At 39.9% G+C, this 23,650-nt stretch overlaps 1 protein-coding gene across 4 annotated transcripts in view; it reads right to left on the bottom strand.

Moving 5' to 3' along the window:
* The window catches only part of ryr3 (ryanodine receptor 3), a 369,427-nt gene that overhangs the window by 194,312 nt on the left and 151,465 nt on the right, over positions 1-23,650 (bottom strand). For all 4 annotated transcript variants that reach the window (XM_059649213.1, XM_059649214.1, XM_059649215.1 and 1 more), the window contains 7 exons: positions 22,727-22,886; positions 18,442-18,589; positions 12,837-13,042; positions 7,684-7,858; positions 4,901-5,109; positions 2,653-2,867; positions 44-113 (listed from right to left, as the gene is read on the bottom strand). In XM_059649213.1, coding sequence (XP_059505196.1) covers positions 44-113; positions 2,653-2,867; positions 4,901-5,109; positions 7,684-7,858; positions 12,837-13,042; positions 18,442-18,589; positions 22,727-22,886 — 1,183 coding nt within the window. The remainder of the gene's footprint in view (positions 1-43; positions 114-2,652; positions 2,868-4,900; positions 5,110-7,683; positions 7,859-12,836; positions 13,043-18,441; positions 18,590-22,726; positions 22,887-23,650) is intronic.

Here is a 23,650-nt window from a genome sequence, read left to right as displayed (position 1 = left end):
ATGTGAAACAGAAAATGGTGATTTTTATTGCTTTGCACATTACCATTGTTGATTTTCTAACAACCTCTTGGCCATCTCTACCTCCGTGAAAATCACGACTGAGCTTTGCACTCCTACAAGCAAAACAATAAACTTCATCAATACATTTTGAGAGTTCCACATAGCCAGAGCTTGTTCAAAAAATTGCAATCCAAAAATTAGCTAATACTTAACAGGTAGAGGTACAGGGATTATATTGTATTCAAATTATTAACAAAACATTATGTAAATTACAGAATTCAGGATTGAAGATGTGAATTTTCAGGAAAAAAGGTCTATCTGAAAGTGCCGAACACTGCGGCTGTCAGTTTTGCTCAGGAGAAAATTTACATTGCACTCAACTCTCCATGCACTTGATTTTTACATTATAAAGCCCACAAGGCTTGGGAAACTACAATCACTTATTTCTACATAATATTTGTGTTTGCAACTTTAATGGGCACCGGCAAGTCAATTGTAATTAAAAAAATCACCTTTTATTAGATAATCAACAGTTCATTTGGTGAAACTGATTATTGGTCTAACAACTGTTATGACTACAGATCACTGTCCTGAATTATATATAGATAGATTGAACTTTTCAGTACACATGTTGTTTAGTTTTCAAAAACAGACAATACGCAAGCCAGGGATGGACAAAAATGCAGTTCAGTAACCAAGCAGAAAAATGCTTGTGCGAATTACACCCAGCCTCAAAAGTCTGAGCGAAAGACATGACTTGTATTAGTCCTGCCTGGAATACCAAAGAGAAGTAGTTAAAAAAAAACTACACCTCTGGACTCTCTGTCCTAATCTGGTTTTCTAGTGCTGTGAAGGTTAACTTTGCAGAACATCTACTGGATACCTCGACGCTTTCAGGTAAAAAGGAAAAGAACTGTATTTCCCTCTCTCTTTCAAGTTGCCAGTCAAAAAGCACAGTGGACCAGGTAAGCAGACAACTCCTCCCAATGAATTCGCAGAAACCTGAATCCGCAAAACAACTGTTCAACAGCTAGTGTCAAACGCCATTGAAATCAAACAGCTTAACAGTTGTGGTTCCTAAACTACATTCCACAAAAGACCGGTGTCTGAATAAAGAAAGGGAGTCAGTATTTCTATCTTTGTCTGGGGATTAGGAGCCGCTGTCTGAAGATCAGCCGTAACAACAATAGCATGATTTGTTTAGTTGCACTGAGCAAGTTTATCACAAGCAGTAGTAAATATTTATGATTGTCAGGTTTATTGCTAATGGTTTGCTTCCAAATCAGAAAGCTGTAGGCTTAATTCTTAGCGCCGACTTGGGGCTGAATTTTTTTTCCTTGCTAAAGGACAATCACAGGGTCAGTAGGACTACCTGCCAGTAAATGGGAGGTAACCAATTAAGGTTACCAAAGACCTATGAAAATCTAACGTCTGAGCGTGACTGAGGCTCCATCCAGGTTTCAAAGTCCTTTTGAAGAAGCATCACCACAGCTGAAACATTGATTCTGCTTTCTCTCCACAGATGCTGCCGGACCTTCTGAGTTTCTCCACCAATTTCAGTTTATTTTTCACATATGTACCATCTGCAGATCTGTTTTATTTGTTCCTATTCTTTCTTGCTGCTTGACTTTAGCTGCAGTAACAGGCAGTGACCCCTTGTTTTTAGTCTATTCTTATTGATCACTTTAAGAAGCTGGAGAGAGGATGCACTGTCTCACTCATTTGAAAAGCCAGCTTTCTGCTTACTCAGTGCTGAAGTGCTCCTTCCTGACCAGTTTAAGAGCACTTCTCATTTCCTTAATTAGATTGCAAGCTTGCCCACTCATCAGTCAATTCGCGGCAGATCACAGCAAATGGCTGTTCTCTGAGAACATGCATTTCTGACTCCAATTTCATTTTAGGGCTTTAGGGTCCTGAAATCCTATGGATAAAGTCTTATTCTACAGCACAGTACTGAGGGAATTCTACATTGTTAACAGACCTTGGGGTGAGATTCAACTTTAGCATTGACCAAAATGGGCAGCCCCATGGGCCTGCGCTGAATGTGAATCACACCAGATTGCCTTTCTGCTGACTTAAAATGAGGCAGTGGATTTAACCTCATGGAACTACCTGACTAAAAGCAGAGAGAGTACCCCAAGGTGCTAGTCAACATCTCTCTGTAAATTAAATTTGCCAAAAATATAGAGGTAACAAGCTGGATGAACTCAGCAGACCAAGCAGCATCTTAGGATCTAGGCCCAAAACGTCAGCTTTCCTGCTCGGCATCCAGCTCTACACCTTGTTATCTCGGATTCTCCAGCATCTGTAGTTCCTATTATCTCTGCAAAAGTATAATCTGCTTGTTTTCTCATCTGTTTTTTTGGCAATCTCGCTGTGTACAAAATTGGCTCATGCCCTTAGCTACACACATTGATTCATTAATCCATTAATTGTACAGTATTTTATGCACTTTGAGAATGTGCTGTTAATGCAGGTATTTGCTTTTGCAAGGTCGGCTACCGATTAAAAATCTGTGGTTAATTGCTATAATGTGACAATTAGTGTATACATACATCTTGCAAGCTAATATTTCTGGTAACAAGACAATACAGTCAGATATTTGAGCTTCTACCCTCTATAAAGCATCTTCCTCAACTGAGGTAAACTCACCTTAGTTTAGGTTTTCCTGATACTGTTTCCGCATTTTGAAGTCCATCATCATAAGCTATTTGTGGAATGCCTTCGTGTTTATATGCTGCGTGGAACTCGACAGGCACGCTCAAACGGTAGTATGTCATCTCAGTAATGCAGTTTTGAGTGCCAAAGGTTTTGTGAGTGACTTTTAAACAGGGTGGACTGTCAACAGTCCCATCAATCCTTGTTACCTGTAATTTGCATTTTAATTTTAGTTACTTAGGTAAGATTTCTCTACCAAAAATGCAACATTAACGTTTTATTAATGGCAAGTTAAAATTAGTCACAATTGCACTATAGCAGCCCAATTTAGGCATCCTGAAGAAGCACCCCATCTCACCATGTAGAGACATTCAAAGACCATTGGCAGACTCAATGGATTTTTTTTTATTTTTCATTTGTGGACCAATGCAGAATTTATTGCCTGTCTCCAATTGTCCTGGAGAGGTGGTGATGTGCTGCCTTCTTGAACCACCATAGAGCATTTGGCATAGGTATAGCCAATAGTACTGTTATAGGGTGGGATTTCAGGACTTTGACCCAGCAACACTGAGAGAATGGTGATACCTTTTCAAGTCAGGTTAGGGTTGTGTTTGTTCCTGGTTTTCAAATTTTTAAACAGCCTGCCCAACCCTCAAACAGAAGATTAATACTGAGGGTCTAGCATTAGCTTAATAACACAATAAGCAAAAGATTGTAAATTAACTGTTAATGTCTAAATGGATGTTTATCGGAATGTAGTTGTGGACCGAACAGTCTGGATTCAAGTCCCAGTCTGGGTTCAAGCTCCAGAGGCATCTAGTAATAATTTAGGGAGTTCTAGATACTGTGGCAATCTGCCCTTTCAAGTACATGTTGTAGTCTGGAGCAGTTGAGGTGCAGAAATCATTGTTCATTCTATCACTTTACTGAGCAGGAACCTCTTCTGCTATTTCCACTTGCTAATAGTATTTCAAGAATTAAAAGGTTGAAACTCAATCTGTTGAGGCATGTGATGCACTTAGCTTCCTGGTCTTCAAGTCCTGAGTGGTATTTAAACCTGGAGCTTCTACATAGAGGCAGGGATACTAACCACTGCATCACAAAACTACAGTAACCAGCATCCATTACAGTTATGATTAACTCTAACTGTACAAAACTCTGGTGCGGCCGCACTTGGAGTATTGTGTACAGTTCTGGTCACTGCATTATAAGAAGGATTTGGAAGCTTTGGAAAGAGTGCAGAGGAGATTTACTAGGATGTTGCCTGGTATGGAGGGAAGGTCTTACAAGGAAAGGCTGAGGGACTTGAGGCTGTTTTCATTAGAGAGAAGAAGGATGAGAGGTGACTTAATTGAGACATATAAAATAATCAGAGGGTTAGATAGGGTGAATAGGGAGAGCCTTTTTCCTAGGATGGTGACGGCAAACACAAGGGGTCATAAATTGAGGGGTAAAAGATATAGGACAGATGTCAGAGGTAGTTTCTTTACCCAGAGAGTAGTAAGGGAATGGAACGCTTTGCCTGCAACAGTAGTAGATTCGCCAACTTTAGGCACATTTAAGTCGTCATTGGACAAGCATATGGACGTACAAGGAATAGTGTAGGTTAGATGGGCTTCAGATCGGTATGACAGGTCGGCACAACATCGAGGGCCGAAGGGCCTGTACTGTGCTATAATGTTCTATGTTCTATGTTCTACCTAGTTCTAGTTTCACTTGCCAGTGGAAACAACCTCCCTGCTTCTATCCTATCTAATCCCTCAATAATTTTCTACATTTCCCCCTTATTCTTCTAAATTTGAATGAGTACAGTCCCTGTCTATTCAATCTCTCCTCATAAGCAAATCCTCTCAATTCTGGAATCAACTTAGTGAAGCTCCTCTGCACTCCCTCCAGTGCATCCCTTCTCAAATAAGGAGACAAAAACTGTACATGATACTCCAGGTGTAGCCTTACCAGCACCCTGTGCAACTGCAACATAACCTTCCTGTTTTTAAACTCCACCTCTCTAGCAATGAAGGACAATATTCCATTTGCCTTAATTACCTGCTGCACCTGGAAACCAACTTTTTGTGATTCATGCACAAGGACACCCAGGTCCTTCTGCACAGCAGCATGCTGCAACTTAGAATAGATTTTTAGGTTTATTCCCACTTTCATTTGCCAAAACAACATTGTGCATATAAGCCCATACTATCCTTAATGTATATATTTGGAGTTTAGTAAATATTTTTAAACTTACCTCAATGTGGTTGTGATCTCTCGGCATGGGGACAAACTGAGGTAATCGCTTACTGAACCACATGGCTACATCACGATTCATGTTTACTGCAAAAGGTTCATAACCTTCTTGTAAACCACACATTGTATAGTACTTGAAAGTGGTGGCATCCTTTCCAAAATTCATGCGACCTATCTGAGACAGGCCCAGACAACAGATTGGGATGAAACCTAGAGTTAAGGGAGGAAAAGAAAATCATATTCTATATTGGTTTGTTGAGATGGCCATTAAATGAAGTAAGAGTAATATACATATCAAAGTTTAAGTTGTCACGATAGAACAGTAAAGGGCATACTATAAATAAACCTGTGCTGATAACTATTAAGTGTGATAACATAGATCATCATGAAATATTCAAGATTTGATAAAAATGACAAATATCCAGGATACCCCCTGCAGACTACATAGTGTGAGAGTTGAAGTGAGTCCCATGGTACTGGTGTACTCAGGGACCCTGATTTGCTGCAGCAGCATACATATTTATCAGCAAATTGTAGCCTACAGCGATGGCTAGACATGGTAGAGACTCCAACATTTTTTTCCATCACATGGCTGGCCAGGAATCTCTACTGCTCTCACGACCTGCCACTAACATGTGTTGGAAGGATTTAATTTGATCTGATTTGATCTGTTTATTGTCATGTGTATCTGGTTACAAAATACAGTGAAAAGTGTTGTATGTGCGTCTCAAAATGTTTGGCCATTTTATGAACCAGCCTTGGTCAAGTACTAAGTTGAGACTCAAACTTGGGACACGACCAATTGCACCTCAAGACCTCCTCTGAGTCACAAACTGTCTCCCTAACACAAATCACAACCTCTTGGTTTGGTTTATTTCTGCGCTAACATTATTAAGATGAAAGGCAAGGAAACAAACTTTCCTCTTTGGGGCATAACTTAATCCTCATTTATGGGATGTAATTTAAATCAAACAGTTGCATACTTGTTGTAAGTGACAAGTGAAAGCACGTGTTCTTGGTATTGCATAAAAATGTCTGATCACAAAACGATAACACCAAGACCCTCGATGCATCACATAGTAAAACAGCAAAGTTATTTCTAAGTTCATTGCGATGATTTCAAAAGCAAGGATTCTGAGCTTTAAAACTGATGCACAGAAATCAATAAAACTGACCTCTCCTTCGTTTATTTTGATGTGCAATAGATGACCTAGGCTACTTTCATAGGCATTATCCTCTGCAAGTCAGCACCTCGTAATAGCAGTCAGATTCCAAGGCAATTTTAAAGCAAGATCCACCCATTGACATTTTGTTGTCTAGAGGTCCTAACCGCAGGCATTTCACAAAAAAAACTAAAGAAGCTTTTTGTTCTTTTGCTTACCCCAGAAGAAACAGCTCACCCAATTACCAACTTCTGCAGCCTTTCCTCAGGAACACCTGCACCTCACACTTCCCCTCCAACCCGAGCCTTCCAGTATTAGCTGAGTTCCACAGAGACATTCCCAGATTACTAAATCATCAGGGAAAGGAAAAGTTACCCAGATTCTTCATTCCAGGAGATAACTGCACCACTTAGGGTTGGGTTTTGTGATTTGCTTAGGGGTTGGGGTTGGGTGCGCGTGACCGCAAGTGAAACAGGCAAGGGGATGCAGTGGGCAGAAGTACCAGGTCTTGGCAGGGTCAACGTGGAAGGATATTTTCTCTTGTGGCTGAGTCCAGAGCTAGGATGCTAATTAGGTGTTGCACCGAGAGGAGAAGAATTTTCTTCTTTAAGCTTTCAAAGGTTTGTGTTACCTGAAAACTCTACCTCAGATTTCAGTGGAAAGAGGAACACTGAATGTTTTTAAGGCAGAGGTAGATTAATTCTCTTGCTAACCAAGAATCTAAGGTTATTGGGTGCAGATGGGATTATGACATTCCAAATACAAACATCATCAGGCATATTACTGAGATAACAAGGTATAGAAGTGGATGAACACAGCAGGCCAAGCGGCATCAGAGCAGCAGGAAAGCTGACGTTTTGGGTCTCGACCCTTCTACAGCATATTACACTATGGGTGAGAAGCCACAAGAGGCTGAATAGAACACAGAACTTAGAGTAGTACAGCACAGTACAGGCCCTTTGGCCCACAATGTTTGGCCGACCTACTAACCAACTCTAAGATCAAACTACCCTGCATACCCTACATTTTACTATCATCCATGAGCCTATACAAAAATTGCTTACCTGTCCATAATGTATCTGACTCCACTACCACGGCTGGCAGTGCATTCCATGCACCCACCCCTCTCTGTGTAAAGAACCTACCTCTGGCATCTCCCCTATATCTTCCTCAATTCACCTTAAAATTATGAATGGTCCACTTCTACTCCTATTTTGCATGTTTATGCATTGACAACCTTTATGATCGCTGAGTTGTTCTACCCAAACAAGTCACTGATGGAATTCAAATGAAGCCAGATTTTCAAAATGGCTTTGATTACCAAAGATGGAATTGCGTAGGTGTTGGGTTTACTATATTTGTCTCCCAGTAGCCAATGGCGTAATACTCTGGTTGATGAGATGAAATTGACCAAAGGGCTTTCTTCATTTAAATCTGTCTTGTAAATAATGCCCTTTAAATTAATGTGTGTCATGTTTTAGCTATGATAGCAATAATTTCACATTTTCACCTTAGTACTATGCAATTATGAAATATTACGATGGAGCAGACTATCAGTAATCCAACACATATGTCTAATTAAATTTTCAATGTTGAAATAAAATAAAAAATATTAACCTACCATCTTCAATATGGAAATCTGTAAATACGAGTTCTGAGCCACTATTAGTAATGAGCAGTTCTCCATTCAGAGTAAATATCATTGATTTATCATGCAGATCAATCATGCAGCCAACTACATCACCAGGCTGCCAGGTGCGGCCAAAGTAAGCTGCACCTTGGTGCCAACACTGAGCCTGGAAAAGATCATTACATCTTATTTTTAGTATATTACATATGCATGAACATTACTAGGAGTCTTCAATAATCAGCACAAATTCATGTTGCTAATCCACAATATTTTTAGTGAATTCATACTGAATTCTAACAAGAATAGATATAAACGATGCCCTTTAACTTAACACAATTCGACTCCATGGGGCAATTATTTGACATTAGAAATCACGATCTTTCTGTTGAAGAAATATCCACTCCTGGAATCAATCCTTAACCAATATATATTTCATGTAATGTAATCCAAGTCAAACAGAAAGAATTTTGCTTATTTTGCAAATTCTATGACACAATTATAAAAACGAACAGGATATTAAGATAGATTTACACAGAAGTTTTACCAAATCAATTTCTAAGAGCCCATTGTAATGGCTTAACAGGTCTTTGCAAGAACAAGCCATTAGTGATCAGTTCATTCCATCATGTTCTGCAGTTTTAGGGGAATGGGAAAACATGGTCCTAATCACCGGTGGCAAGAGTGCTACTTTTAGGAAAACAGTTTCTAATGCAATAGGGTGATCCTATGTTCATTATTGTGATTAAATGTAGCCTTTCATATTCAGACTGATTCATCCACAAAAGTTAAGAATTTCTTCATTCTCTTTGTCCCAGTCACTGCGGCCACTTATGTCTCATTTCAGTAAGATGCAGTGCTTTTAGAGTCAGAGAACTGTGCATCATGAAAACAGACCCTTTGTCCAACTCTTCCATGTCAACCAGATATCTGACATAAATCTGGTCCCACTTGCCAGCATTTGGCCCATATCTCTCTCAAGGATTTCTCTTCATATACCCACACAATGCCTTTTAAATTTTGTAATTGTACCCACCTCCACACTTTCCTGGGCAGCTCATTTCATTCATGCGCCACTCTTTGCTTGAAAACATTGTCCCTTAGGACTCTATTACATCTTTTCCCTCTTACCCTAAACCTATGTGCTCTGGTTTTGGACTCCCCCATGTTAGGGAAAAGACCTTGTCTATTTACCCTATCCCTGCCTCTCATGATTTTACAAACTTGCATAAGGTCAACCCTCAACCTCTGATGCTCCAGGGAAATAGCCCCAGCCTATCCAGCCTCTTCAAACTCTCCAACTCTGGCAACATTCTTACAAATCTTTTCTGAACACTTTCAAGATTCCCATCATCGTTCCTATAGTAGGGAGACCAGAATTACATGCAGTATTCCAAAAGTGGCCTAACCAATGTCCTGTACAGCTGCAACAAGTCCTCCCAACTCTTATACTCAATGCACCGACCATTAAAGGCAAACATACCAAATGCCTTCTTCACGATCTTATCTACCTGCAACTCCACTTTTAACCTGCACTCCAAGGTCTCTTTGTTCAGCAACACAAGTGTATTAGTCCTACCCTGATTTGCCTTTCCAAAATGCAGCAACTCACATTTATCTAAATGAAACTCCATCTGCCACTTCTATTGGTCTTTTTCATCAAGATCACATTTTACTTTGTATTTCTTCGCTGTACACTACACCTCCAATTTTGGGGTCATCTGCAAACTTACTAACCAAACCTCCTATATTGACATCCAAACAATATATACATAAATGCCAAAAAGCAGAGGACCTAACACCAATCCTTGAGGCACACCATTGGACATCTGCCTCCATTTTGAAAAGCAATCTTCTATCACCACCCTCTGTTTTCTACCTTTAAGCCAGTTCTGTATCTAAATAGCGAGTTCTCCCTGTATTCCATGTGATTAAACATTGCTAACCAGTCTACCATGAGGAACCTTGCCGAACACCTTACTGAAGTCCATATAAATCATGCCAACCGATCGGTACTCATTAATCCTCTTTGTGACTTCTGCGAAACGCTCAATAAAGTTAGCGAGACATGATTTCCCACCCAAAAAGCCATGTTGGCTATCCCTAATCAGTCTTTGCTTTTCCAAATACATGGGAATCCTGTCCCTCAGGATTCCCTTCAACAGTTTGATCGCGACCAATGTCAGGCTCATTGGTCTATAGTTCCTTGGGTTTTCCTTACTGCCCTTTTAAAATAGTGGCACTATGTTAGCCAATCTCCAGTTTTCCAGCACCTCACGTCTGGCTATGATGATACAAATATCTCAGCAAGGGGCCCAGCAGATACCTCCCTAGTTTCACACAGAGTTCAAGGGTGCATCTGATCAGGTTCCAGGGATTTATCCATAATTACGCATTTTAAGACATCCAGCACCACCTCCTCTGTAATATGGGCATTTTTCAAGATGTCTCTATTTTACCATGTTCTATATCTTTCATTTCGTTCTCCACACTAATGCAAAATGCTCATTCTGTATCTCCCCAGTCTCATTCAGCTCAATACATATCCAGCCTTGCTGATCTATAAGGGGCCCTATTCTCTTCCGAGTTACTTTTCTGTCCTTCATATATTTATAGAATCCCTTTGGATTCTCCTTAACCCTACTTGTCAAAGCTATCTCATGTTCCCTTTTTGCTCTCCTGATTTCCCTCTTATGTACGCTCCTGCTGCTTTTATACTCCCCTAAGGATTTGCTCGAACACTGCTGTCTACACCTGACATATGCTTCCCTCTTTTTCTTGACCAAAACTTTAATTTCTCCAGACATCCAGCATTCCCTACACCTACCAGCCTTGCCTTTCACCCTAACAGGAACATATTGTCTCTGGACTCTCCTTGTCTCATTTTTGAAGACTTTTCATTTTCCAGCCACCTCTTTACCGATAAACGTCCACCCCTGCTCCTCCATCAACTTTTGAAAGCTCTTGCCTAATACCATCAAAATTGGCCTTCCTCCAATTTAGAACTTTAACATTTCGATCTGGTCTATCCTTTTCCATCACTATTTTACAACTAATAGACTTATGGATGTTGGTCCAAAAGTGCTCCCCCACTGACACCTCAGGAACCTGCCCTGCCTTACTTCCCAAGAGAAGGTCAAGTTTTGCATGCTCTCTACTAGGTGCACCCACATACTGAATCAGAAAATTTTCTTGTACACACTTAAATTCCTCTCCATCCAAGCCCTTAACACTGTGGCAGTTCCAGTCTGTGTTTGGAAAGTTTAAAGTCCCTTCCATAACCACCCAATTATTCTTACAGATAACTGAGATCTCCTTGCAAGTTTGCATTGTCATTTTCCTTCGATCTTCTTTTCTTACAAGAAGAAAAGCAAGAAGGACTGCAGGTCAGTGAGCAACATTGCAGGCAAACGTCATCCACTTGCACAGGCACCCCTACCTCTGTATGACCAAGGAGCACCTCATATGCCAAGGTGTAGCTTTCAAAAGTTAAGTCATGTTATCAGTCAAGAGACAGCATCATTTAACTGCATGTATTCATTGACCACAGGCTGATCAGGTCACAACTACCCTTTATACCTATGTGCCACAAGCTATTCTACTCTTCTGCTGAAGATGGTACGAACATTTGATGGACCTCAGCTACATATAAATGCATTAAACACCTCCTGACTGAAATTTAGGAGCAAATTACTGTAGATACTGCAATCAGTACTCGGACCAAAGAAATGCTGGAGATCACAGTGCGTAAGGCAGTATCCACGGAGAGAAAACAAGCTAACGTTTTGAGTCTAGATGACTCTTCATCAAAACTCTGATGAAGAATCATCAAGACTTAAAGCATTAGCTTGCTCCCTCTCCATGCATGCTGCCTGACCTACTGTGATCTCCAGCATTTTTTGGTTTCAGCCCTGGATGGACTGTCTTTGAGAGTTGAACAAATTCATTACTTTCTCACAGGCAAATGGTGAATATGATCAAGAATTATCATTTTACACAGTGGCAGAATGTTCAAAGATTAAAAGAATCATTGATGCACTTTTATGGCTACACATATTCTCTTGTTCAATTCCTACACTGTGTCATTGACTGTCTGTATCAAGGTTACTGGTGTCCCATGCCCGAGTCACATCCTTCCAGTACTCATTTGCAGCTTTCACTGGTGTGTTGCTTTGTTCCAAATTGCTCCTGATTTCTCACAGATGCATGAATGGTTCTGGTGGGCCTCTGGCAGACAGTTGGCAACATTTGTTTGGAAACCTTTCAGTTCTGTTAAGAAATAAACCCATTTTGTTGAATATATCCACAATTAGGCAGTTATGGGCCTTCGGATGCTGAAGCTATGAAAAGAAAAATAAACCTAGCCTAACAGCAAACTGCCTACAGCAACACTTAGTTCTCCGAACCTGCCTGTGAGATGTTGGGAGTCGTTTTACTTCACATTAGACAGGCAGCTGTGACACATCACTTTACTTCAATTCAGCATTAACAACTGAAAATTTATTTCTGCCAACTTGTGACGTTATTTTGGGAAAGAGGTCAAAGGTTATTTTGATTGGCCGTAATTAAGTAGAATATGTATTAGATGTTTGACTGTACCAAGGAACATTTCAGATTAATCAGCTGACAAGCACAGAAGACGAAAATTGTTGAAGAGAGGAATATGTTGCTAAAACATTCTGTCTTGCAGACTTTGTGACATGTAAAAATTCCAAACAATCCAGCAAAATATTCTACCAGAGAAAAAGGTGTTGGCTGATGAGCAAGGCAACTCTGATTGCCCAATGTGTTGCCATGGAGAGAACAAAGCAATGAGAATTTGCTAACAAATCAGTACCTGTTTCTCCTGTAATATAAAATGTTGTGATTGTTTGACAATTTGTATTCTTGCATTTGACCTGATAAATGCGCAATAAAAAAATTTGGCAAAATGTCTCTCGTCAGCAACATTTTAGACAAGGGATAGTTTGATTCAAAATAGTTTCACTAAAGGTGAGAAATATTTTTCAAGTTCACTTATCAAAGTAAATAAGCTTTTTTTTCCCCAGTGAGAGTATTTGCATTTTTGAAAACTGAAGCCATCCTTAGATTTTGAGTAAGTTGACTGCTCACATTTTACAAATTTTACAGACCAGTAAATCACAAACCTTATAGCCATTAAATACAAAGGCATTACTGTCAGCTCCGAGTTCTAGGTCAGGTCTACATGATGGCCTTGCCCAGCCAACACGCATTTCTCCTGCTGTCACTGCCTCAAACTCAAAGTACCACTTTCCACTCTTGACTGCATAGGTCTCCTCAACTCGGAAGAAACGAATCTTGTCGATGCTAACTTTTTCCACAGTTTCACCAGCTTAAAATACAAAAATACCAAATTAAGTAGTTGACAAAAGCTATTCCGAGTGAAGTTTTTTTTCGATATCAACACATTGGTAGGTAAAAATTTTGACATAAAAGATTTCCCTCACAGTTATAGGTAAATGCTTTTCAAGTGGAACCAGATTCTGTTGGATTTCCTCACTATTTTGAGTTCTGATGGTAGGTTGGTTGCACACATAGGTAGGTTGGGAATGTTACTATTATCCTTTACACCACACATCAAAGACATGTCAGGCTGAGTTACTGGGTAACCTAATTTACCTTTCCCTTCAAAAAGCAAGGAAATAGATCCCAAAACTGTTCTATATTTGCTATTTCTTTAAAGAAACAAGATTCATTATTTTTATTGACTGCATATACAATTTTTTTGGAGCTAAGGATTTTCACAGCAAAGTTCTGCAGACAGGAAGGGTCTTTCTAGTGTATCTGTAGAACAGAATGGGCTATTCCACATGAGGGTGGCCATCTCTGAAGCATCCCCTTTGATCCCAGGTATATCAATGGATCTGTTTGTAGAATTTAGGAGGGAACCATAAAGTTTGTTCCACCTCATTTGCCCTGGTGAAATGGGCTATCACAATTCTGGATTACAAAACAACATTAATTTATGTTGAGGCTGACGATGTGCTGGGCAATTTTAAATGTTTACTGTATTGTTTATAACACCCTGCGTCACTACTGAGTACTTGAAGGTGGCAGTCTTGAGCAAGATTGTCAGTTGGTTATTTCTTTTAAACTTAGATGCAGTCAGCCGCACTAACCCATGAAAGGAAGAAATCAATAAAGTGAGCATCATATCAGTGGAGCAAGTTGCGTGACTTGATGTCAGATTTTCACTGCAACTGGCCAACATAATTTTACTTGTGACTTCAACTCCATATATAAACACCATACTGCAATTTTATTTTGAGTTTTAGACAAAAAAAATTATTTGCTCATGAAGATGTTTTCTTGGTCGTACAATTAATGAGACATACAGATCCAGCATGGTGGCTCAGTCCAGCATTGTTACCTTTCAGTGCCGGGGTCCAGATTTGATTCCAGCCTTGGGTGACTGGTCTGTGTGGAGTTTGTACATTCTCTTTGTGTCTGCATGGGTTTCCTCCAGGAGCTCCAGTTTCCTCCGGCACTCCAAAGATGCACAGTTTAGGTGGATTGGCCATGCTATATTAGCCCATAGTGTCCAAGGACGTGCAGACTATGTAGATTAGCTCTGATAAATTCAGGACTTTAGGGATAGGGTGGGGGACCTAGTCTGTGAGAGTTGGGCTTTGGTGCAGACTTGTCAAGCTGAATAGCCTCTTTCTGCAAATTGGGATTCTACGATGCTTCCTGTAAACTACCTTACTCTTTATTATCATTATTACTATTCTTTAAATATCCCATGTTTCTTCAAATGTATTTCAATATATCAATAACACAGTTTCCTGTCAGAAGATGCTGATAGAGTGGCATTAAGTGCCTTTCTTTGGCAACGAGTTTGGTGGGAAAGTAGCACATAGGGGCCCCCTCTGCCTTCCCAGCACCAGCCAATCAAGTTCTCGGTGAGAAGGCCCATTCATGATCTTCCCAGCCAACTGCTAATGGGTGCCCTTAAGTGGGAAGTTAAGCTAGCAGGGGAGTCACCACATGACAAACCTGGGCAGCTGTAGGTCTCTTATTGCCTGCTTGGTAGCAGGTAGTGGGGAGGCTGAGAGAGCTGCTTCCCTGCTCTTTTTTGCAAGAGCTAGCCAGTCCCCTCTTTGTAATCCCTACACACTCACCCACTGGTGGCCTGTACGCTTTGGCATCAGCAGGAACAGCCACTGTTTTTGGTGGAAGTAACAGATCATGAAGAGCTGTCAGTCAATCAGATGCCAGTAGTTGTCAGGTCTGGTATTTCCATGCCCAGGGTACTACATCCTGGGGAAAGCCTGACTCTGACTAATGAAGTGCATGATGGCTACTTCCCCAATGAAGATGGCACAGGTCTCATCAGTTCTCCAGCTGGCATTTGGCAGCCCTATTGCCAACATTAAATCCCATTTTTAATTTCTTAATGATTAATTACATACGTCATCCATCATTATGTGTATCCAAATGTAAAAACTTGGAGGGAAAACTGTTTTTGAATTCCCTAATGGTGACTCATGACATGTCATTACTTAAAATCTTCGGCTTTAAAACTGTGAAATCATAAATAATTCAAATGTTTGATTTGTATTAATATATTATGTGTGTTAAGAATTGAAAGACATAGGGTAGAATCTATCCAAGCACTTTATGCAACTGGCTTCTTCCAAGAACCCACTGGGGACCTGTGCGGGATCTCTCAACCCCCCAAGTTACAAATACATTAAGGCTGTTACCAATATGGTTTGTGCCAAATCACACTGCTTCATCTTTAACTCCACAGTGAAGCCAGTGTTGTAGTCTGAGCCATAGGCTTTGCCAATATGCACTCTAAGGTTCAGGATGATATAGATTGCCACATATTGTGTTGAAACACCATATAATGCAGCAGACATCAACAACACAGAAAGGTTCTATTCCATCAGTGCGTAAGTCATGTGTGATCGCTGTGACCAAATCTCCACAAGATGCCCTCAACAACCTGATTTTCCTCTTGTTTGTCAGATTAATTCTCCACCTTGCTCCAATGTTGACCATTCTATCCACAACCTGAAGTGTTCCAGTACAGCTCAATATAAACTCAAGGAACAACACCTTATCATTTGACTCAGCATTCTACAGCCATCTGGGCTCAACATTGAGTTCAACTACTTTAGGTCATAACTCATTCCTCCATCTTGTTCTGTGCACTTTTGTTTTGCTGAATTGATCTTCAAACTGTTTCTTTCTTTATCCCATCATGTTGCATTCAGAGATCTTGATATATAGTTTCAACCTCATTTGGCTATAAGACATAACACAGTGTGAAGCTAGATGAGCTCAGCAGGCCAAGCAGCATCAGAGGAGCAGAAAAGCTTGACGTTTCGGGCCGGGGCTTTTGTTTCTTTACTATATCAATTATTACACGCACAGGCTGGTACATCATGAAACTGTTCATCTCCCCTGGTCTCCACCCTCTCACGGACCTTCTCCTTTATTCTTCTTGATCCCACTCCCCTTCCAGCAGATGAATGACTCTTCCACATCTACTTCCCCTCAGTTCTGATGATCGATTACCAACATGAAATATTAACAGCAACAATACAAACAAAGTTGCTGGAAAAGCTCAGCTTTTCAGAGTTAACGTTTTAGCTCGGTGACCCTTCCTCAGAACTGTTAGAACCTTTAGTTCTGTGGAAGGGTGACTGGACCTGAAATGTTAACACATGCTGCCAGACCTGCCAAGCTTTTCCAGCAACTTTGTTTTTGTTCCTGATTTACAGCATCTGCAGTTCCTTCAGTTTTTATTTGACATGAAACGTTAATTTTCTTTCTCTTCAAAGTTGCTTCCAACTTGAGATTTATTCAGCTTTATTTTTAGTTCTTGTTTCAGGTTTCCAGGATCTAAAAATAGTAAATTTACTCTAAGAACCAAGTTACACAGCTTACCCAACCTTTGCCTCATTTCAACTTGCAATGCTGTCTAATTGAGTGCTATTCCTGCCACTCTCCCACCTCTTCAGAATCTATGACATCAATTCCTTGTCTGTTCCAGTTGTGAAAAGCACAGCATGCAAGAATTATGTGACACATCTGTTTAGATTGCACTGTAAAGTTTCCTCACACAGATTCAAGCATTAGAACCTCTCCTTCAGTAGTCCTACTGTCTGATACATATGACCCTGGTTGTACCTGCTGTCAGCTTCAGTCAGGGGAAGGGGGTCTATGTGACAGAATCATAAACCTTGGTTGCAGAGGGCAACACCCATCTCTGAGTAACCATCCTCGTAAGGAATCTGGCCCTTGAGAATATGAGCATCCTCAAAGATAGAGTCAGCACACAGCTCCAAGGGTACCTAGAACAGACTTTAAATATGTGATATCAATGATCACAGATAACTTACACATTGATGGAATGCAACCTTCAGCATTGGTGAAGTCAATTACATCATGAAATGGGCCTTTTAACACACTTCGTATATGGTCTATAATGCTCTGAACCTGGGAGAAGCCAGCCTTCTTTCCAAAACCTGCTGTCAAGTTGCAGCACTGATCCTTAACAGGAAATGAGATGAAGCTCTATTTCTGTCACCACAGATGCTAGCAGACCTTTTCTCCAGCCTTGTCCTTGTTTTTTTTCCCTATCACCTGCTTGATCACTTGCACTCAGTTATGAAGTACCAGTAAATGAAGCATGCATTCATGGTTTGATGAGAATATAGCATGCTATGACCACAAAGCAAGGGCTTATTTATATATATACCACTTTTGTGATGTGGTTATCTTATAACCACAATGATTTATATGCCATTATCTATGGCAACTGTAAATGTTGGCTTATGGGGTAAAATGCTATTAAACAAGGAAACAATGATATAAAATCATTTGTAAGTTAGAAATAAAACTGATAGGTTTAGGTTTTGTGTATTTTTTAATGTCTAGGGTAAATAGATGAGAACTTTATTATAATTCAAGATTGGAATAAATGACCAAACCATTCAGTTTACAATTTTTAGAACAATAATCATAAATTCAACAGGGACAGTTTCTCCAGACTCTCAAAATTCCTAATGCCCAAACTTAGCAAGCATATATATAACATTTCATGTTTCATATCTTAAGAGCATGGCACAAAGGAGAATTTAAAGTGCAATAATGGTTTAAAATTTTAAACACCCAGCAAATAAGCTAGTGGTGGTAGTATATCCTGTTGTTGCAGTTATGCCACAATGTCAGTGCTGAAACATTGCACCGTCAACCCAAGAAGTTGGTTGGTGCAAGTTTCATTTAGGCCAGAAATAAAATGCAACATACACACTGTAATTTTAAAAAAATTGCCTTCATCAAAAAAAAATCACAAAAAGGAATGCCTAACATCTTATCCCACCATGTGAAACAAGCAGATTAATTGTTTGTTTCATGGCGAATTATTTTAATCCGTATTTGCCTGTTCAATTTTTCAGTTGGAAAGTAAGAACGGACATCCACCAAATAAACCTCTTGCACAAACTACAGCCATTACAAAGAGTAAAATAACCTCAAGTGACAGTTAGCTATGACTTCGGACAAATCTTAAGCAAGGCACTAATGTAACAAACAGGAAAAGATACATTTTCGGAAATATTATCCAACAAAATCAACTACTATTAACATCAGGAGCCCCTAATTGCAGGAAAGTGATATACATTTTTAGAATAACTCTGATTACTGTTTCTACACTTTATAAACTTACAGTATTGTTATTATCAATTTAATGATCTAATCTGTGGTAGTTAAACTCACCAGTTTCCTGGTCAGATGGTTCAATATTGTAACCATAGCCAACTAAAGTGCGAATTGCTTCACGTAAACTATCTCTGTTTGACTTTTTGGTTCGTTCATCAAGGAGGCTATATGGCACCAATCGAGGGTTCCTTTTATTCTTGATATCCTACAGGAAGTGACAAACAATATTACAACACAGGTTTTTAGATAATTTTTATAAACATTTTCATTCACTTAGATTTAATTTTGTAGGTTGCAAACGCAAATTATTGCTCTGGTTCATACCCAAGTACTCATGTTAAAACATTCATAAAGAATACACTTAAACCTCCCTATTAATGTTCATATTAAATAATGTAGTTTACTGCACAATGGAATGCCATGAAGGCACACCATGTTTGTGCTGATGCTCTAAAAGAACAAGCATTTAGCCTTAGTTGCCTATCCTTCTTTCACATACCATGCCAAGATGTCGCCAGGACTGGAGGGCTTGAGCTATAAGGAGAGGCTGAATAGGTTAGGGTATTTTTCCCTGGAACATCAGGTACTGAGGTGACCTTATGAAAGTTTATAAAATCATGAGGAGCATGGATAGGATAAATAGCCAAGGTCTTGTTCCTCAGGTGGAGGAGTCCAAATCTAGAGGCCTAGGTTTAATCCAAGACATTACAACATTTAAAAGGCATCTGAATGCCTCAGTGAGTAGGGAGGGTTTAGAGGGGTATGGGCCAAATGCTGACACATGGGGCTAGGTTGGATTAGAATGTCTGGTTGGTACAGATGAGTTGGGCTGAGGGGTCTGTTTCGGTGCTGTATGACTATGATTCTATTGAACATGTGCTTTTCAAAGTTGTTGTAGATTCAACATTGATCACTATTTCCAGTCAGATATTCTGGCTCCAATAACTCTCAACAAAACTAATTTTGGGGCTTAGATAACAAGGTGTAGAGCTGGATGAACACAGCAGGCCAAGCTGCATGTTAGGAGCAGGACTAGGATGCTGCTTGGCCTGCTTTGTTCATCCAGCTCAACACCTTGTTATCTCGGATTCTCCAGCATCTGCAGCTCCTATTATCTCTGATACAATTTTGGGGCACAGTGGCTCAGTGGTTAGCACTGATGCCTCACAATACCAGGGACCCAGGTTCAATTCCACCCTTGGGCAACTGTTGGTGTGGAGCCTGCACATTCTCCCTGTGCCTGCATGGATTTACTCCAGGTGCTCCTGTTTCTTCCCACAGTCCAACGATATGCAGGTTGGGTGGATTGGCATGCTGAATTGCCAGTGGTGTCACAGGGTGTGTAAGATATGTGGATTAGTCATGGGAAATGCAGGATTACAGGAAATGGGTAGAGGGGTGGGTCGCTCTTCAGAGGGGTGGTATGGACTTGTTGTGCCCACTGGCCTGTTTCCACGCTCTCAGGATTCTAAGAAAACCAGTTTGCCTTATCTAGTGCTTTATTACAATAATCTGTTTCATTTTGCACCCTTATGGAATTGTCACACAAAGCTAATTGAAACATTTTGTTATATCGTATGAGGCTTGCAGCTAGAATTGTATAAAACTGGATGCAACTATACAGCACTAACATGCACAAATACACAAGATGTCACATGCACAACAGTTCCCATATAGGAATTTAGTGGTAATGTTAAAATGCTGTTGAAACTGAAGATCAAAGCAGTTGATGAACAATTCATCTCATGACTCCCCAAATCTTGTCCACCATTTGCAAGGCACAAGTTAATGGTATGATGGAATATTTTCCACTTGCCTGGATGAGTGCACTTTCAACAACACAGTCAACCTGGATACATGTTGGACAAGGAAGCTTACTTGTTTGGCAGCACATCCACAAGCACCTACTCCCTGCCACCACTAAAGCTCAGTAGTAGCAGTGCATCATGTACAAGATGTTCTTCAGAAGTTTACCAAGGCTCCTTAGACAGCACCTTCCAAACCCAAGTAAACTGTCACCTCGAAGAACAAGGGCAGCAGGTACATGGGAACACCAGCATCTCTAAGCCACTCAACATCCTGATTTGGAAACGTATCACTGTTCTTTCAGTGCTGTTGGATCAAAATGCTGGAACTCCCTCCCTAATGGCATTGTGTGTCTACTGAGCTCAACATAGACTGTAGCGGTTCAAGAAGGCAGCTTGCCAGCATCTTTGCAAGGGCCACTAGGGACAGTCAATACATCTTGGCCAGTCAGCAATGCTCATATCCCATGAATGAAGTAAAAAAACACATGTTTTTATCATGAGGGCCTTCTGTTTGTTATTGGTCTACCAACATGCACAAATCTAGGTATTATTACAATCATGAAGATAATAAAGCCATTATTGGCAAAACACAAGTCCAGAGTGCGACATCAATCTCATTCATTTTGGTTACAACTTGCTACATCTGCTATGCTTGGTTATGTCAGATGATGAACAGATGCAACAGCTCAAAAAAGATCATTTTTGCCTGGTGGTCTGATTATATCTAACAGGGCCCTGAGCTATCATGTTCTTTCCAGTAATTCAGATATGAATTATGACTCTGTAGGAATGTAACCTTAATACATGAGCAATTAGTAATATCACAAGCTCAATGTTGAGATATGCTTGATCATATATATAGGCCATATAGGTACATAACAAAAAAAAATTGTTGTGTGAATTCATTTCTTGATCCAATTTAAAAACCACCAACCCAAGTAATCAAATCGTGAGAAACATGTCAACTGTATCAATTTCAACAATTGGGAGAACTTTTCATCCCTCAGATTTCTTCCGAGTCTTCCTGCAAGATTATATTTCCAAAGACATGGTTATATTCTGGTCACTGAATACATTATCAAGTCTGAAAAGACACACAGACATACACAAGCACTCATTGTTGGCACATGGACCACCACATTTGTTATGTTCAATGTTCCTCAAAAATTGTTAGCAATACACTAATGCACCATTCCAATACATGTGAAGGAGATGAGGTAGTATAACATGTTACATCTTCTCCTCATAATCCTCAAATAGTCTCACAGACCATAATGTCCTTATTGTAAAATCCATGATAGTCAGGTGTAAACTGACTTGCAAAGATTTTCCTGCAGCTATGCTATATCTACTTGCTATTTCTCAAGCTAATGAATTATCCTCACCAGCAATTCTCATGTTGGAAGATAGATCCATAGAATTCTTCTCTCCCACACAGTCTTTCAACTATAGTTCCAAGTCAATTACTGTCCTAACGTGGAACCATTTCATCTTCCCTTCAATGTCAGTCGATGAAACATTCTCTGGAATATTCTCCCTCTAAACACCATGGGGTTACTTACAGCAAATACTGCAGTGGTCCAAGAAGGCAGCTCACCACTATCTTCTCAAGAGCAACTAGAGATGGGCAATAAATGCTGACCCAGGCAGCAAAGCACCCATCCAGTGAATGTATAGATAAACAGATATACAATATGTTATTGAAAAGAAGGGAGAAATGGTACAAGAACATAATCAATGAGCAGATAGACAGCTAACTTATCTTAAAGGAGAAAAAGCACAATAGTTTGAGATTTTTATATGAAGACATGGGTTTGTGGGAAGATAAAACATCTTTGTAGCTAGGCCATATGATGTTGTAATGATGCTGTAAAGAACAACGGTCATGAAACAGGCGACATATCCAAACAGTGTATTTTTAATCACCTGTCAATCAGGATGAAGACTCAGATCACATGCCAGAAAACATGCACGCATCTATAAAAAATGGTAAACATCCATCTGCAAATGACGGACAGCACCCCACAAGTTGTGATAACTGTAAAAGATTATGTCATAGGTCTAAAATGCTAAGTAAACATGTAGAGACAATTATCTTTCTGCAGCCTTGTACATTTCATCACAAAAGAGTCCCCTTTCTTTAAAGGGAGAAGAGAGTTCACACTATGTGTGAGCCTACGATACTATAGCATTGTAAATAGTTAGCGATGTTAATAAATTTCAAGAAACCATCTGAACAAGTCTTTGTTCTATAAGGTATGTGAGCTAAGATACAGAAAAGCACTCAGACCATATCATACTGGCGGTGGTGCTGGACTCTAGAAACCATGTCAATGTTTCATGCCTCCCCTCCTTTTCGTTTGATCTTAGTCAGTTTCTATGCCCCTGGAATTCTTTGCAAACACGACAAGATTGCAGTCCTATCGCAGTGAAATTTAATTATTGTCTCTCTGGCATCGTATATTTTGCAGCAGGATTTGATGATAAGGAGCTACGCACCATTTGTTACTTCAGTTATTTTGAATCATAATTACCTGTTGGATGCCATAGGTCCATCCTTGTTTGATTCTGTCTTTTGCCCAGACGTTGTGTGCATTTTCTGCCAATTTATCAACCAGAACATCTTGAGCAGTGAGCAGCTTGATATCCGAAAGGTCCAGCGGAGCGGGCTTATAGCCATTTGACATCATGTAGCTACCATTCATTAAACATTGATAATTGTAAAATTACAAGTACATTTAAATTAATCCACAAAATAAAATATTTTATACAGTCAGATAAAACAAGTAATACTTAATCAAAGAAAGCTAAATGGCTTTTAAATGTTTGATGATTAACATGAAGTACAAGCAGATTTCAGATCACAAATATCATGGCACTCATTTAATTAGATGTAGTTATGTTTTCTTTTCACATTACTATAGAGGCATGTGATTCAGACTGAGTTGCAGTTTGTTTTGAGGAAGCTACTAATTTGAACATATTCTCCAACCACAAAGCAGCACAGACACTCAGTGGTTAACACTGCAGCCTCACAGCACCAAGGACCTGGGTTCAATTCCAGCATCAGGTGACTGCGTGTGGAGTATGCACATTCTCCCTGTTTCCGTTGGGAGCTCTGGTTTCCACCCACAGTCCAAAGATGTGCAGGTAGGTGGATTCTAAATTTCCTCTAAAGAGTGGGGGTGTGTACATTAGGTGGATTAGCTAGGAGAAATACAGGGATAGGGTCTGGGAGAGACGCTCTTTGGAGAGTTGGTGTGGACTTGTTGGGTCAAATAGCCTGTTTCCATACTGTAGGGATTCTTTAACTGTTTAAAATAAGCCTGTGTATTTTGGTGTTAACCAATCTTTTATGCTGGTTTCTGAAATAACTCCAGAGGCCAGTATCCCACCACTAAGTCATCCTTTATGGTCATGTGGAAACTCCTTAACATAGAGCCAGCTCTCAGAATGAA

The sequence above is a fragment of the Stegostoma tigrinum genome, chromosome 10 (genome assembly GCF_030684315.1).
Source record: "Stegostoma tigrinum isolate sSteTig4 chromosome 10, sSteTig4.hap1, whole genome shotgun sequence".
In the NCBI taxonomy this organism is placed as follows: domain Eukaryota; kingdom Metazoa; phylum Chordata; class Chondrichthyes; order Orectolobiformes; family Stegostomatidae; genus Stegostoma; species Stegostoma tigrinum.
The sequence above is the reverse complement of the archived record's forward strand: the minus strand, read 5'-3'. Positions and strand labels throughout refer to the sequence as shown.